We start from the raw sequence: 13,220 nt of genomic DNA, 5'->3' as shown, positions 1-13,220 counted from the left end.
CACTAGCACCGACACCCAAAGTAGTAACTGAAACAACATGTTTGCCTGCCCCAGTACATTGAGCGCAGTGGGGTCTCCTGGAGAAGAAGCCATAGGGAATTTAGGGGTTTTCAGGTCTAAACCACTATGTGTCGATGGCGATACAGCGACCAATAATGTCCTGCGTGCTTTAGCTCTAACTTCCCGTCCACATTTTGCCAACGGCGATTCCAGATTTGCTCTCAGATTACTTAACTGTGCCTTGCGGGAAAGGAAGACTGGAAACTGATGCGGAGGTACTGAATGCCTGCCCTTAGCTCCTTCTGTGGGTGGGGCTGGCACCCCCGTTCCCCTCCTCTGACAGGTTGGACAGAGCAGAGATCAAGAAGCGGCTGTGTGTCTCCACTCTGCCTATCGGTCAGTAGATAAGCTGACCAGGGTCAAGGCCAGGGTTCCTTGTTTAACCTTGTTCCTTGTTCCAGGGCAAGGTTCCTTGTTTAACCTTGTTCCAGGTCAAGTTAAAGCATTCAGATTTCACTTGCTTTGATCTGTAAACTGTGGATGTAATTTTAGGACTCAACTGTCCTACCTAAGGTCATAAAACAGACTGTGATTCTTAGAGCGTAATTAGAGCTAGACCCTCACGTCGTGCAACAAACCAATGGCAGAGCCTACGTCAGTGAGAGCAGATACCTAGGCCACATCTGAGAGCTTTCCATTCCTCCTCACGTATCCTGAGCATTTCCCTCGAGCTTAGAGATTTTCCCAATGCATTGTGCACACCAGGACTGTGCTGCACAGAAGAGGCAGACTTTTTCTGCAGCTGTGCTTCTAGCAAAAAGGGCACTATCAGCATGAACAAAGCATCCCATCAAAACAAAGAACAAAGCACAGTCCTGTAGCTGGTTTTTTTTTGTCCAGGGAACATCCACCTGTAATAGCTATCAGGCTCCACAGAGTGGAGCAGGCTTAATAAAAATCAATCAATAATTCTTCTGCCTTACCTCTTCTGTCGTGCTAGAGTATTGAAGAGTAGTTGTAATCCAGGCTTTCTCTGTTACTGCAGATTTCAAGTCAAAGTAGAGGTTTTCAATGAGTTTTTTACTGAAGTGTTCAGTCACGTTTCTGATGAACATCTCTGTGCTACTCTTCAGCAGATTTTCAGGCCTAGAGGTAACGGCGTTTAAAGGGGGGGATGTAGTTCTAGTACTCCATACAGAAGTGTCTGCATCGTGGAGATCTAAGACAAATAAAGGAAAGTAATTAAAATCAGCTCTATATTTTTATAAACAATTCTTTCGATGCCAATAAATGTGGCTGATAGGACTTCTAAGTAGTTTAAGTGCACCTGTCAGTTCTATAGTTTTTTGTTTTCAGTGCAAACATGTATTTTGCATCAATACCAAAGTCTGTGCAAAAACACAAGCAGAAAAAAATTAATTTCCCTGAATGTTCATACCATTCATTTTAAATACAGTCCATCAATGATTCTGAAGTGATGTACTTTGTCACTAACAGCACAGTGTTTTCACTCGTAGCTTTTTCACTTGCTTGAGTCTCTCAAACAGCAGTCTCAGCTTTATATGGTCAACCCCCCCTTGCCTTTGTAAGTACATGGGCCAGATTCTCATCTGCCTTTTGTTGGTGTAAGTTCAAGATATGGCTTTGTTCGAGATAATTTTTCGAGATAATTTTTCAAGGTAATTTGTTCAAGATAATTTCTCTGTTCAAGATATTTGTTCAAGGTAAGTTCCTTGTGCCCACATGGGACATTCCTCTTGCATTTTTAAATCAGTCCCATGCAGAGACCATGCTAACCCCTGACTGCTCTCTTCCCGAGGTTCAGCTAACAATTGTGTCAGTTAACTGAAGTGTCTGCAAATATAATGGTGGATTTGCTTTTTTAGTCACGTATCCTTCGGAGAACGCCAAAGTTGCAATTAGAGCGCAGGAAAGATTTTACTACACATTTTTCCTCCACATTTTCATGGCTCTTCCTCCCCATTGGTATGTATTTAATATCCTTTCTTTGTGGCTGTGAGGCCAGGGTTCAAGCTGTGGTGGCCTCTACATCTGGTAGCATCACATTTCAGCTAAGCGATTGGAATTACTCACTGGCCCCTTCTCCTCACAAAAAGCTGCGCTGCCATTGCTGGAGCACAGCTAGTGTGCATTGGCTCAACGCCCAAGACACTTTGTCTGTCCTTGAACTGGGGTCTCCAGCATGACAGAACCTTGTTTTGCTGCTGAGCCACTGGGCTGGTTGCCATGTACAACAATTTTAGCTCACAAACTCTTTAAAAAAATGTAAATGACTGGGTTAAATTGCAGCAGAAGCTTCCAAATGTAATTACTTGGTGTGCAATTATGATGTCTTAGCAGGCCAATGTGTGATTACCTCTTCCCCAAAGGGTCACTGGGTGAGCTTCCATGAAGTCAACATGACGGGTTTTTTTGTATATGTGTAAATATATATGTTAACATGTTTATATAAAGAAACTTGCAGTACTTTCATTTGCAGCCAGAAATAAAAATGAGATTGTAAACCCTTGTAAGAGACACTTTCATGCAAGTGTTTCCTGTGCTTGACAGCAGAGTGCATTCACCTGGTACGTGATTTTGGGTCCTCTTCAAAAGGATTGGTTTGCTGGAATGGGTTGATACCCAGATTAAACCTTTCTCCTCCTTTTATCTAACTGTGCTTCTCTGGGAATAAAAATCTCCAAATCTCCATTTGATTACAAAAAATGTTGATCAAATATTTTTCCAAATCGAGGCACTAAAAACAATACCATAGATCTAATTCTGCTCTCTCTTATATCTGTGCAAAGGGTTTCATCGAACCCTCAGTTCTGGTCCAACACTGCACGATCATCCTCATGCTGCTGCATTTGCAGAATCCCCTGGAGAGTGCCTGTGGTGCAGAGTCTGCTGTGGTCCTACGTCGCGTACCTTCACGGACCCCACCAAACGGCCAGGGAATAGTCTGGCAGGGGCAGCCCTGTCCTCAAGCTGTTGTCAGCTGCTGAAATAAACCCATTAGTTGACACAAGCCCAGACTTAGTCTAAATTCCATGTCAGTCGTTGTTCCTGGGGATCTCCTGTTAGTCAGGGGTCTCTGAAAGCCTGCAGTAGGCAACTAGAAATGCTAGTCCCAAGGACTTGGGAAGAATTAGGCCTGCTGGCTCTGTGCCTCTCAGATATCTCCAAGTTCAGCAGGAGAAAGTGACAGAAAGACAGCTAAAAAAAAAGTACAGCTGAGTGGTCAGCAGCCGCTTAGAAAAAAAGGCCGCTCAATTGAGTTCCTAAATATAGATTTACACACCCAACTTAAAAACACATTAAAAAAAAATCTTGGCTTTATTTACAGACAAATAGCAGCAATTCCAACAGGAAGATGTTTGCGTTCCAGTGCAATTGTGCTTTAGGAAAGCTGCTGCTCCATAAAAGGGAAGTTGGTGCTGCCAGCGACATTTATGGGACTCAGCAGCCAGGGGATAACCAGCATTCCTGGTGCAGGAGCCGAGGGGAGAGCTCGACCCTCCTGGAAGCGAAACACTTGGTCCTCAGAAATGTTCCAGCAGCCCAAGGAGGTTCCATGAACCAGCACTTGGTCACTGCACACCCCGAATCCTCTTATTAAGCTCAGGGCTACCCTGGGTTTCCAGCTAAAGGATCTTTCCCAGCAAAGACTGACAAGAGTCTGTTATCTGCAACCTCTGGATGGAAATGGCTTGCGCATAGCACTAGGCCATACTGGAAGTTCAGATATACGTACCAGCACTTTCCATGTATCCAACAGTGGACTGACTAATAGGGTTCATATCTGCCCTGACTTCAAGAAAATCAGGATCCAGGTTTATATTCTCTTTCTAAGGAAAGCCACTATGGTCCTAGCATAAGGACCCTCATAGCCCTTCTTCAATAGCAGACACTTATAAAAGAAAACTGCGTATTATAAGACCAAAGCAAACAGATTTCTACACAACTTGAGTTCCAAGTTTTTAAACCAGAAAAAACTCACCTCCCGCCTGGACATCAGTAAAGTACACAGAGATCTCAACAGTGGGATTTTTCAGAAGTGTTTAGCATTGTTCTCGCAGTCTCTTTGGAAATCAGTCATAAAACTGTTCATGGGAACAGAACTGCAGCACTGACGCTGACGTTGATCACTAGTGGCTGAATGATATACAGCGTGTGAACATGCCATTGTAATCATCAGTAGCACACCCAGGAGAAATTATGACATTCTGACTAAGCGCGTATTTCATCCGTGGGGGGTACTGCAGGCTGCATCCACCTGCACAGCCGCAGGCTGCTCACACGAAAAGGAAATCCATACGTTTTGCATGTATGATGAGCAAGAGCACTGATTAGCTGTCAAGTACTGAGAACCCTACAGTGGTGCCTTCGGACTCAGATGAGCCGGCACGGCGCAGCTTTCTGAAATAGCCTGCATCGTGCCAATGTGCCTACCCTATTAAAGCACAGTTTCAGAAAACTGAGGCTGAACTGTTAGTGAAACATAAATGAACCAGATATCTATTGTATAAGAAAAAATACTCTGTAAGACTGCATCTAACTCGCTGACAGCAAGACTTGAAACTAGAAGGGGTTGTTTTAAGAAAGATCTCTGTATGTGCAGGACAAAATGAGTTATCTTTTTAGCTGTCCAACCACTTATAAATAAAAACAAAGACTCTATTTAAAAAACATAATTCAGATTTCTGTCGTGTGTAGGAGTGTGACAGAAGAACAAAATCCGCTAAATGTCCTTTCTTTCCCATTCAGTGTAGACCTTTTAAAAGCTGCAAAATCTATCCTACTCGAAAAATTTGTGCCGTCTTTATCTGAAATATTGTAGAAGTTAGCGATGTTTGTATCTATCTCATGTCAGAGAGGTCAAATGTCTCCAAACTCCAGTCTAATCCTGAGCTGCTCTTTTATTTGCTTGTTTTTGAAATGCTGAAGTAGCCACTTAAAGGCTCTTTCAGCACCAGTGGTAGCAGCCCATCCCAGATAACTATGGTGATAATGGCGTAGCTCTATCATCATCAGCCCTGTTTCTGACACTCTGGATAGCCTCATCTCACCCTGAAGTGGATTTTTGGTCACTGAAATGTATCTAGACTCCATTAACTCCATGGATTACACCTCTACTGAAGAGAGCTCAGAAAGGTAGCTACTATGTAGACACCTAGGACTTGGTTCCGTTGCCTAAACGTAGTTGCCTCATGCAATCTGAACTGCTCCAGGGCATCTGAGACATCTGCTCAGGGCTCTCAGAGCACCTATGGGAGACCTATGTCTTTCTGGGTAGGCGGTCAGAGGCCAGGTAGGATATCTTGGAGCATCTCAAATGACAAAAAGCACCTACGTTGAGACAACTGAAAGAAGCCCTTCCTTCAGGCACCTACATTTAGACACCTAGGAGCTGAAACCCACTCCAGCTTCTACACAGAGATCCATCCAAAATAAAGGGAGAGAATGTAATAATGAATATTACCAGTATAGTTGTCTGGAATTGGCATCTTTGTTAGCACTCGCAGCAGAAGATGAAATAGTAAAGCAGGAGTTGCCATCCTCCTGGTTGCTCTGGGAAGCTGTTCATATTGCTCCATTTTTTCCCTATGAAAGCAGCTGAGCTGATTTTGTTCTATACTCTCTGCGCTGTGGCTCACTGAGACTTTGAAAATTTACGAAAACCAAAGACCTAGGCTATACTGCAAATTTTTCCATTTCTTTTTACAAAACGTAAAATCACATTTAGCTTTTTGCTTCTGTCAGTATTGGATTGTGTACAAGGTCTTGTAATTATGTCCAAGGATCTGACATTGACGCCTTTCTTTTTCCAGGTGGAGCTGAGCAGACGTGGTCAGCCATGTATTGCTTTGACCAAAGAAATGACTCAAGTCATTTTTGGTATTTCATCATAGAGGCTAGCAAACTCTTTTACTTACAAAATCCTATAAAATAATAATTCAGGAAGATAAAAATGAGTTTGAGTGAATGTTTTTTAGGAAAAAAAGTTTTGGGTCAACTCGAGGGTGGAAGAAAAATATTGATTCTCACTGTTCTAATTTATCCTGGAGAAATTTGTAAAGGTTACACACACAAAAACCCAACCTGTTGTGAACCTATGGATGGATTGTTGCAGTCATTACAAACACTAAAGGTGTGGAAAATTTAAAGCCCAGAGATATTAACATGGTTGCAAAAATGAGTAAGAGTTGCTGACTTTTCTGTGCTTCTGCCGCTTTTCTTTGGGGCTCTTCTGCTTTCCCAAGAGTGCCAAGGAGGTGCACATGTCTTCTCTTACCATGTTCTGAAGTTGCTACTGCTGCTCCAGCGGTGTGGAGCGTGCTCTGAGCGTGCACTGCTCTGGTCTCTTCTACCTTCCATCTCACCCGCCGAAGTGCCAGCGGTGGGATGTGAACTCAATAAGCTCAGGTTCTGATACGAAGCAGGCAAACTGAGAATGGGATAAGGGGAAGAGAGAAGCCCATGTGAAAGAGAAGATACAGGGCCAGAAAATGGGGTAGAAAAGGAGGAAGGACTGTGGAGGTAACAGTCTGAACATCAGATGGCACATCAGGCTTTGGCCTATACATAGTATCTGATATTTTGTCTATTTTAGACGGCAAGCAAAACAAGAGATAAAAAGATGCTGTATTTGTTATTTGAATTCCTTGTCCAACTTGTTTTATAATTTTGTGGATCCCACTATGGTTCTTAAGTACTTGGCACATAACAGCAAGTAATAAAACCATTCTCCTCCACAAAATCAGTTGCTCTTTTGAATGGGGCTTTGTCTGGATATCCACAGTTCTAGGGCTTCGCAGCTACAATTCCTTCAGGAGATGTCCCTACTACGTATGATATGGTAGAAGAGAAATGCGATGCAGAGCATCGTATTACAAAACAGTTCTTGTCACCTTCTGCATCCAGCCGGCTCTACAGGCTGTGTGACAGTCTCTAGGTCTCAGGGGATAACTGCAGCATACAGCTGGGACTTGTGTCTCCCTATTTGAAGTCATTCTCCGCTTCTTAGTGAATAATTTTTGGTCTGCAGTGGTTTTGAGGTTTGCTGGGAATATTCGAGGTGCCACATAGCATTGCCTCTGTTCTCTAACTGGATATTTTATTGAAACTAACCTACCCAGAACAAAAGAAGCTTGTAAGAATTGCTTACACAACTCAGAAGTGACATCAGCATTCGTGTGTCAGCATTAGCGGTGCTCTGGGTGCTTTCCAGGCATACAAGAGGAGACGGGGTTTGTTCCGCGATTGCTATTTGCATGCAATAATTTTTGCTCTTTTCAGTCATCCTGCCTTCTGCCCCTTCACCTTCCTCGTGCTTTCCTCCTCCCTGTTTCCATTCCTGTCCCTTCTCCTGGATCCTGGGCTTAAAGAATCTCTGATCCCAACAGCCGGCTAGTGAAAAGACGGCCTTAGCCCTATAGAGACTATTCCTCTCTCTGCCCAGAATCTCCTCATGAATTTGATGAGAGCTGAAGTCTCACCATCTCAAGGCAGACTGATATCTCGTGGCCCTTCTTCATGCTAGCTGTTTCAGCCAGAGGCCAGATTCAACCATGGGTTTGTGGGAGAAGGACTGTCCGCTGTTAGATTTAAAGTGATCTCTGACTGAACAGAGATGGGATACATATTTAAGCAGATCCTGATTTCCACAAAGAGTCATTTAGGTCAAGGTTGTAGCAAAAAATGTGTATCCAATCTCATCTCAGATGGCTGATTTGAAATCCAAATCCAAGCTCAGACTCTCCCCAGGCTCAGAAAAATCATGCTTGGCATTTGAGTTAGGTCCAGAATAAAAGGTAGCTGCAGCTGTTGGGTTTGGAGCTTGTACTGTACTTGGGCTGATAAGATGGTTGGGATGCAATTCAGTGAGTTGCTCCTTTGCCAAAATATAACTATTTTTATGAGTACTATGAAAACAAAGGGTGAATTATATCAAAATATGGTGTTAGTCAGGAGTAGAAAAACTTACAGCCGTTTCAGCTCCAAAGACTTTGCTCAGTTTTTACTATCTTAGCTAAATATAGACTGAAGATATTATTTTAGGCTGATCCATGGCTGCTTTCACTGAAAGTAGACAGAAGTTCTTGGAAGACTAATTTTACACATTCAACATTGAAAATTTTGACACGCATATGGACGTCAAGACCAGCACTGTGGGCATTAGATTTTGTTCTTGTAGTACTTATTATTATTCTTATTATTATTTGAAAAATTAATCTCTTTGCACTACTTCAACTCTTTATGAGTTTCTTATATACCTGCAATTCTTAGTTAGGTACTGAGGATCATTATGTACTGTTGATTTCTCAGGAGAGCTTCCCAGAGCTCTGGAGGTAAAAAAAAAAAAGAGATAACTGACACAGTGAGACTCTTAAAGTGGATCTACAGCCCTGCCTATGGAGAGAATTTCAGGAAAATTAAGGTAAATTCATTAAAGGACCGAGCACAGTAAATAGATGAGAAGGTGCTTTAATAGCCCATGACAATTGTCTCACTCAGTACTCATTGGTCTTAAATTGCTTCTCCTCTGAGGATGATTAAGAAAAAAGGATGTAACTCTGTTAGGCCACATTTCATCCAGCTATCTAAAGAAAATAACACTGCCTACGTACCTCATCTTAACTGTTCATGGTGTCTTTGAATAAGCGAGCCATACTCACCCTATACACAGGGCTTCAAATGATTTTGCCTTTTTAATCTCCAAAATATATGGGAGGGCTGGAATGGCATCTTGGCCAGTTTTCCATTCCCTGATTCTGCTAGCTGTCCTTTCAGACCTGCACTCAGGTGAGTAGTCCTGCTGCTGTGAGTAGAGTTCTGCAAGTGCAAATTTGCTGAAAAAAGATGGTACCCTGCCTTACAACAAATGGGAGGCTAGAAAGGTTAGAAAGAACAAGGATTTGTTTTAAACATTCTGAAAACTTGGCCGTATGCAAAAGTATTGGGTCATAAAACATTTTTTTTAATCCTGTAAAGACAAGAATAAATTGTGTGTTCCCCAATAGAGAGCTTAACTCTGCACGTTGTTCTTATTTACCATGAAGAACTGCTTAATATTGCGCAAGAAGAATGTCAACAGGATTGTCAGGAAGGACTGACAACAGGACATCAAGGGAAGTGTTATTAAGCAGTATTCAAACCGTTCTACCTTCCCTTTTGCTATGGATATGGATGCATGTGACCACACAGGTATATCAACACATCTGTAAGTATGTGCGCAGACCCATATATCTCAAAGTGCTATTGCAAGAATTTCTGAGATTTTTGATTCAGTTCATTATTTTCAGGCTTTTCATTGTTCTCATATATATTGCATCTAAGGGCAAAGTGACACTGTGTAAACATGCGAATGTGTAAGCCATATGTCTGTTCTAATCATGCATTCGGGTTAATCAGAGAAGTAATTGTGCATGTGTTTGATTTTCAGATGTCTTCCTGCTCTTGACAGATTGAATCTGAATTTGTATGGTAAAATGAATGGGGAGGAGGGGGACTTTTATACATCCATGTTTTTTAAAAGTAGTAGGAATTAGTACCCACAATTCCGTTTAAAAGTGAAAAAGGAAATGACACAAGAATAGTGAGCTGAGCTTACACATAAGCACTTTGATCCAAAGATTGGGAGTAGAGAAAAGGAGAGACATCCTGAAAATATAAAATGGCTTAAAAACCCCACCAGTTGTGAGAAAGACAGAACTCAGCTGTTCTTTCTATGGTTCTCTCAACTCTTTTCAACTATGAGAAACGTTTTTCTGTATGAATAAAATATAATCATTTTTAACATTTGAGTTAGCATAAAAGAGACATTTTTGTTACCAAAACTTGCAGGATACTTCCTTGAAGGAGTAGCTCACCTTGCTTTGAGCACAGATTTACATAAACAGGTTTTCCTGTCTCGCTGGCTTCTAGCTGCATCCATGTATGAAGGTATTTCTTACTCTTCTTGGCCATTACCTTCTGACCTTGCTTTGTGAGAAAGAGAGAGCTGTTGGCCACCTTCAGGAGCCCGTCCTCCTCATGGCAAGTCCACCTGACTGCCTGGGGACAATCGACGACGATGCTGCGAGACGACAGGGCAGAGCGTGTAGAGATGCTCAGGCACCGGGCAGATTTCACATGGAGGAGCTTGTCATCTGCCGTCCACTGCCACTGCTGGTTGAGGTTGGTCATACTGCACTTTTCCATAAGGACTCCTCTCTTTTCTGAAAGACACTGCTGTTTCTGGACATGGATAATCAGAAACCCTTCTGGAAGAGGAAAATTCCAGAAAAATACAATAGATTACACATGGTTATTTAACAAAAAGCAAATTCTTGATGATTTAAAATGCATCAACAAATACATCTCTCTTCCCACTTTCTATATGTTGAACTTTTCATGAACTTCCCATGTGTTGAACCTATTTAAAAAGACCCAAGACGTACAACCCACATGATGCAAGTGCTGGTAATGTAAAGAGTGAGAATGCAAAAAGCAAACTATTGTGCAAAGGTCACCTTGACCTTCATTATATATAAAAGTGAAGAAAAAAATAAACTGGATATAAAAGAAATGCAAGAACTATTAACTTTAAATACCAATTCTAAATACCCCACTTCCCCTGCTTGAAAGCATAGAGATCTACACAAGCTCTCAGTCTTTCTTCCATTTTACGACACAGTCTTTTTACAATATAATTTACTGCCTGGAAACTGTTTTAGTAAAACTCATAGTGTTTCTGAAGAAAACATATAAAAGGACGTTCCCAAATCTGTGTGCCTCTCAGTGCCTGTGCCGTTACAGGAATGGAGGCTCTTTAGTGATAGGAAGCACATCTATTTTACTGGATTTACTCCAACGTCTCTCGCTCTTAGTTTTGTGACCGTCCTAATTCACGTTAGATTAGCTCTTTGTGCGACCACACTTAAAGATCAACACCAAACACTCCAATGAAGAGAACTACAATGCCTTCAGCAAAAAACCCCAAAGTTACCAATGCAAAATCCGTACTTGTTACAGAACACGGAACTGGATATTTCAAATGCAGCCTCCCTGCCACATCTTGTTTAGGTTTTTCTCTTTTTATCATCTCAGCTACTCAAACGTTTCCAGCCTCATTAGTCACAAAGTGCTAAACCCAACGTGTATTTATTTCCCTTGGTTGAAGTTTGTCATCCCCCTGTTTTTACAGACCTGGGTATTTTCTAACTAAGCATCACAGAAAGCTCCTGGCTCTGGAAGTTTCACAAAGTAGGACTAAAAAATAGGAATCTCCCCTTCGAAGAGCTTTTCCCAAAGCTCAGCTCCCAGATTGTCTAGCAGGAGATCTTCTTAAAAAAAAGAAGAGGTACCTCCAGCATAGAAGGAGACAGTTTATTTTCCTTTGGAAAGAAATCTAAACAGAACAGGCTACGTTGGCCCTGCCCCCCATTCCTCTCGTATGAACCCAAGCGAAGAAGTGACTCGGTTTTTGTAAGTCGCCAGCTGCCCCGGAGGGCTCTGCCCGGCGGCAGAAAGAGCAACACAGCGGAGGGGAAGAGGGGAGAGACACTTACCTGAGAATGTCAAGGCAAGACAGGTAGAAACCAGGACGTGAAATAAAGAATCCATTTTCCCTCTAGCAACTCCCCATGCTTCTCTTAAAAAAAACCACCTCAGATAAAGTGAAGCGAAGGCTAGGAAGGAAATGTGCCTTCACGGGGGGAAAAAGTCAGTGACGAGCACTTCCTTCTATTCAATTGTTTTGGGGAGTTTTACACCACTTTTTGTCCTTTCATAGGATTCTTCAGAGTTTACTAGTTGCTTTATTTTGGAAAAACACAAGCAAAAGGGAGAGAGGTTTTCAAACATCCAGGAAACTAAAAGCGATGATGTTGAATAAAGAAAAGGAATTATACTTTTGTGTAGTTCGTTGCCTGTGAAATACTACAAGTCTGCAGGTGATCTGAATGGTGCTGAATAAGTATATACTGTATTATCTAGGGAACAAACACACATTTTTTTTGTAACTATACGTCATCAAGCAAAATCTCGATATTGATAGTTCTGACTCCACAAATTCTAAAAGCTAAGTGGAGAGGGGGAGGAGAAGGGGAAGAGGAGGAGGCAAAGCTCTGAAGTCTGCACTGGGTCTTACACAAACTCCCCCCGAGGGATGAAGTGATGCTGGTTTTGCCTTCCCATCAGGTGATCCACCTCGCTCCGTCAGTGGGAGATGGGCTGTGTCCTCTGGATCGGCTCTCCAGTGGTCTGAAGCCATGGTGGAAGCTAACCAAATTGTACTGGGCTGTCCCTGTTCATGGGATTACGAGAGTGTGTGGTGCATTGGCTACTCTAGGCAAGAATAGAGACTTCAGTAAATATTTTATATCAAGTGTAATTTATTAGCAGTATGAAGCAAAGTCAACATCACTGCATTAAAAACTCATTATACCCTGTAAACAGACCTCCCAGTGCTGTAAGTCATAATGCCAACTTTTGCATTTCTCTTAAAACCGAACTCTTACTGAACAGTAAAGGAAACAGTCATAGCAGCATTTTCTTTCTTGTATGTCATGGAACTGTTCATATCACTAAAGGCATCTATCTCTTACTGAAAGAGATAGAGCAGATAAACAACATAAGCAAAAAATCCCATGTTAATAAAAGACAGACAAATATTTAAAATGCTTACCATTTAATATATGCTACAAAGTTTCTTTTAAAAGTAAAAGGACTTACACAATTTACAAATACACTGGATTCGGGTCTGTAGCAGAAGCACGTTCTAAGACAATCAACAGTATAGGGTAAATACATACACACTGAATAACAGACATTGTGCTCTGCAACTGCTCTGTAAGACCTACAGTAAATACACATTTAATAGTTAATAGTATGAAGAACATATATTTCCATATAAAATATTAACTGCTTTTGAATATTTTCAAAAACAAGACTTTTAATTTTTTTATTATCTCATCTTCTTTTTTTTAATCCATAATTGAACACTTGCAATTTTAGCAGCAAGAATATTATGTGGCCAAGAAACAAGCTCACCACATAATCAGTAATAGCACTTTACAGTACAGTTGACAGTCCATTCACAAGACAGTTTGCAAACGTTAAAGCATTTATACACTTGATAAACATTTCTTCTGTGGAAGTTCCAATGTCCATCCGACTGCAGCAGTAGCACATACATACATTCCATATGGCAGATATCAGTATTACAGAATTAA

The 13,220-nt window shown here is 41.6% G+C and overlaps 1 protein-coding gene across 3 annotated transcripts in view; it reads right to left on the bottom strand.

Annotated features, from left to right (window-relative positions):
* Positions 1 to 11,643, bottom strand: part of PTPRB (protein tyrosine phosphatase receptor type B) — a gene marked incomplete at its 3' end in the record, with an annotated part of 67,437 nt that extends 55,794 nt beyond the window's left edge. For 2 of the 3 annotated variants that reach the window (XM_082310694.1, XM_082310691.1), the window contains exons 1-3: positions 11,556 to 11,643; positions 9,876 to 10,268; positions 984 to 1,219 (exon numbers count right to left, since the gene is read on the bottom strand). In XM_082310694.1, the coding sequence (XP_082166820.1) occupies positions 984 to 1,219; positions 9,876 to 10,268; positions 11,556 to 11,610 (684 nt within the window). In that variant the 5' untranslated portion in view covers positions 11,611 to 11,643. The remainder of the gene's footprint in view (positions 1 to 983; positions 1,220 to 9,875; positions 10,269 to 11,555) is intronic. The other variant, XM_082310693.1, reaches the window with a different exon arrangement.
* Positions 11,644 to 13,220: the final 1,577 nt, after the last annotated feature.

This window comes from Platalea leucorodia (genome assembly GCF_965183815.1).
Source record: "Platalea leucorodia genome assembly, chromosome: 4".
NCBI lineage: Eukaryota > Metazoa > Chordata > Aves > Pelecaniformes > Threskiornithidae > Platalea > Platalea leucorodia.
The sequence above is the reverse complement of the archived record's forward strand: the minus strand, read 5'-3'. Positions and strand labels throughout refer to the sequence as shown.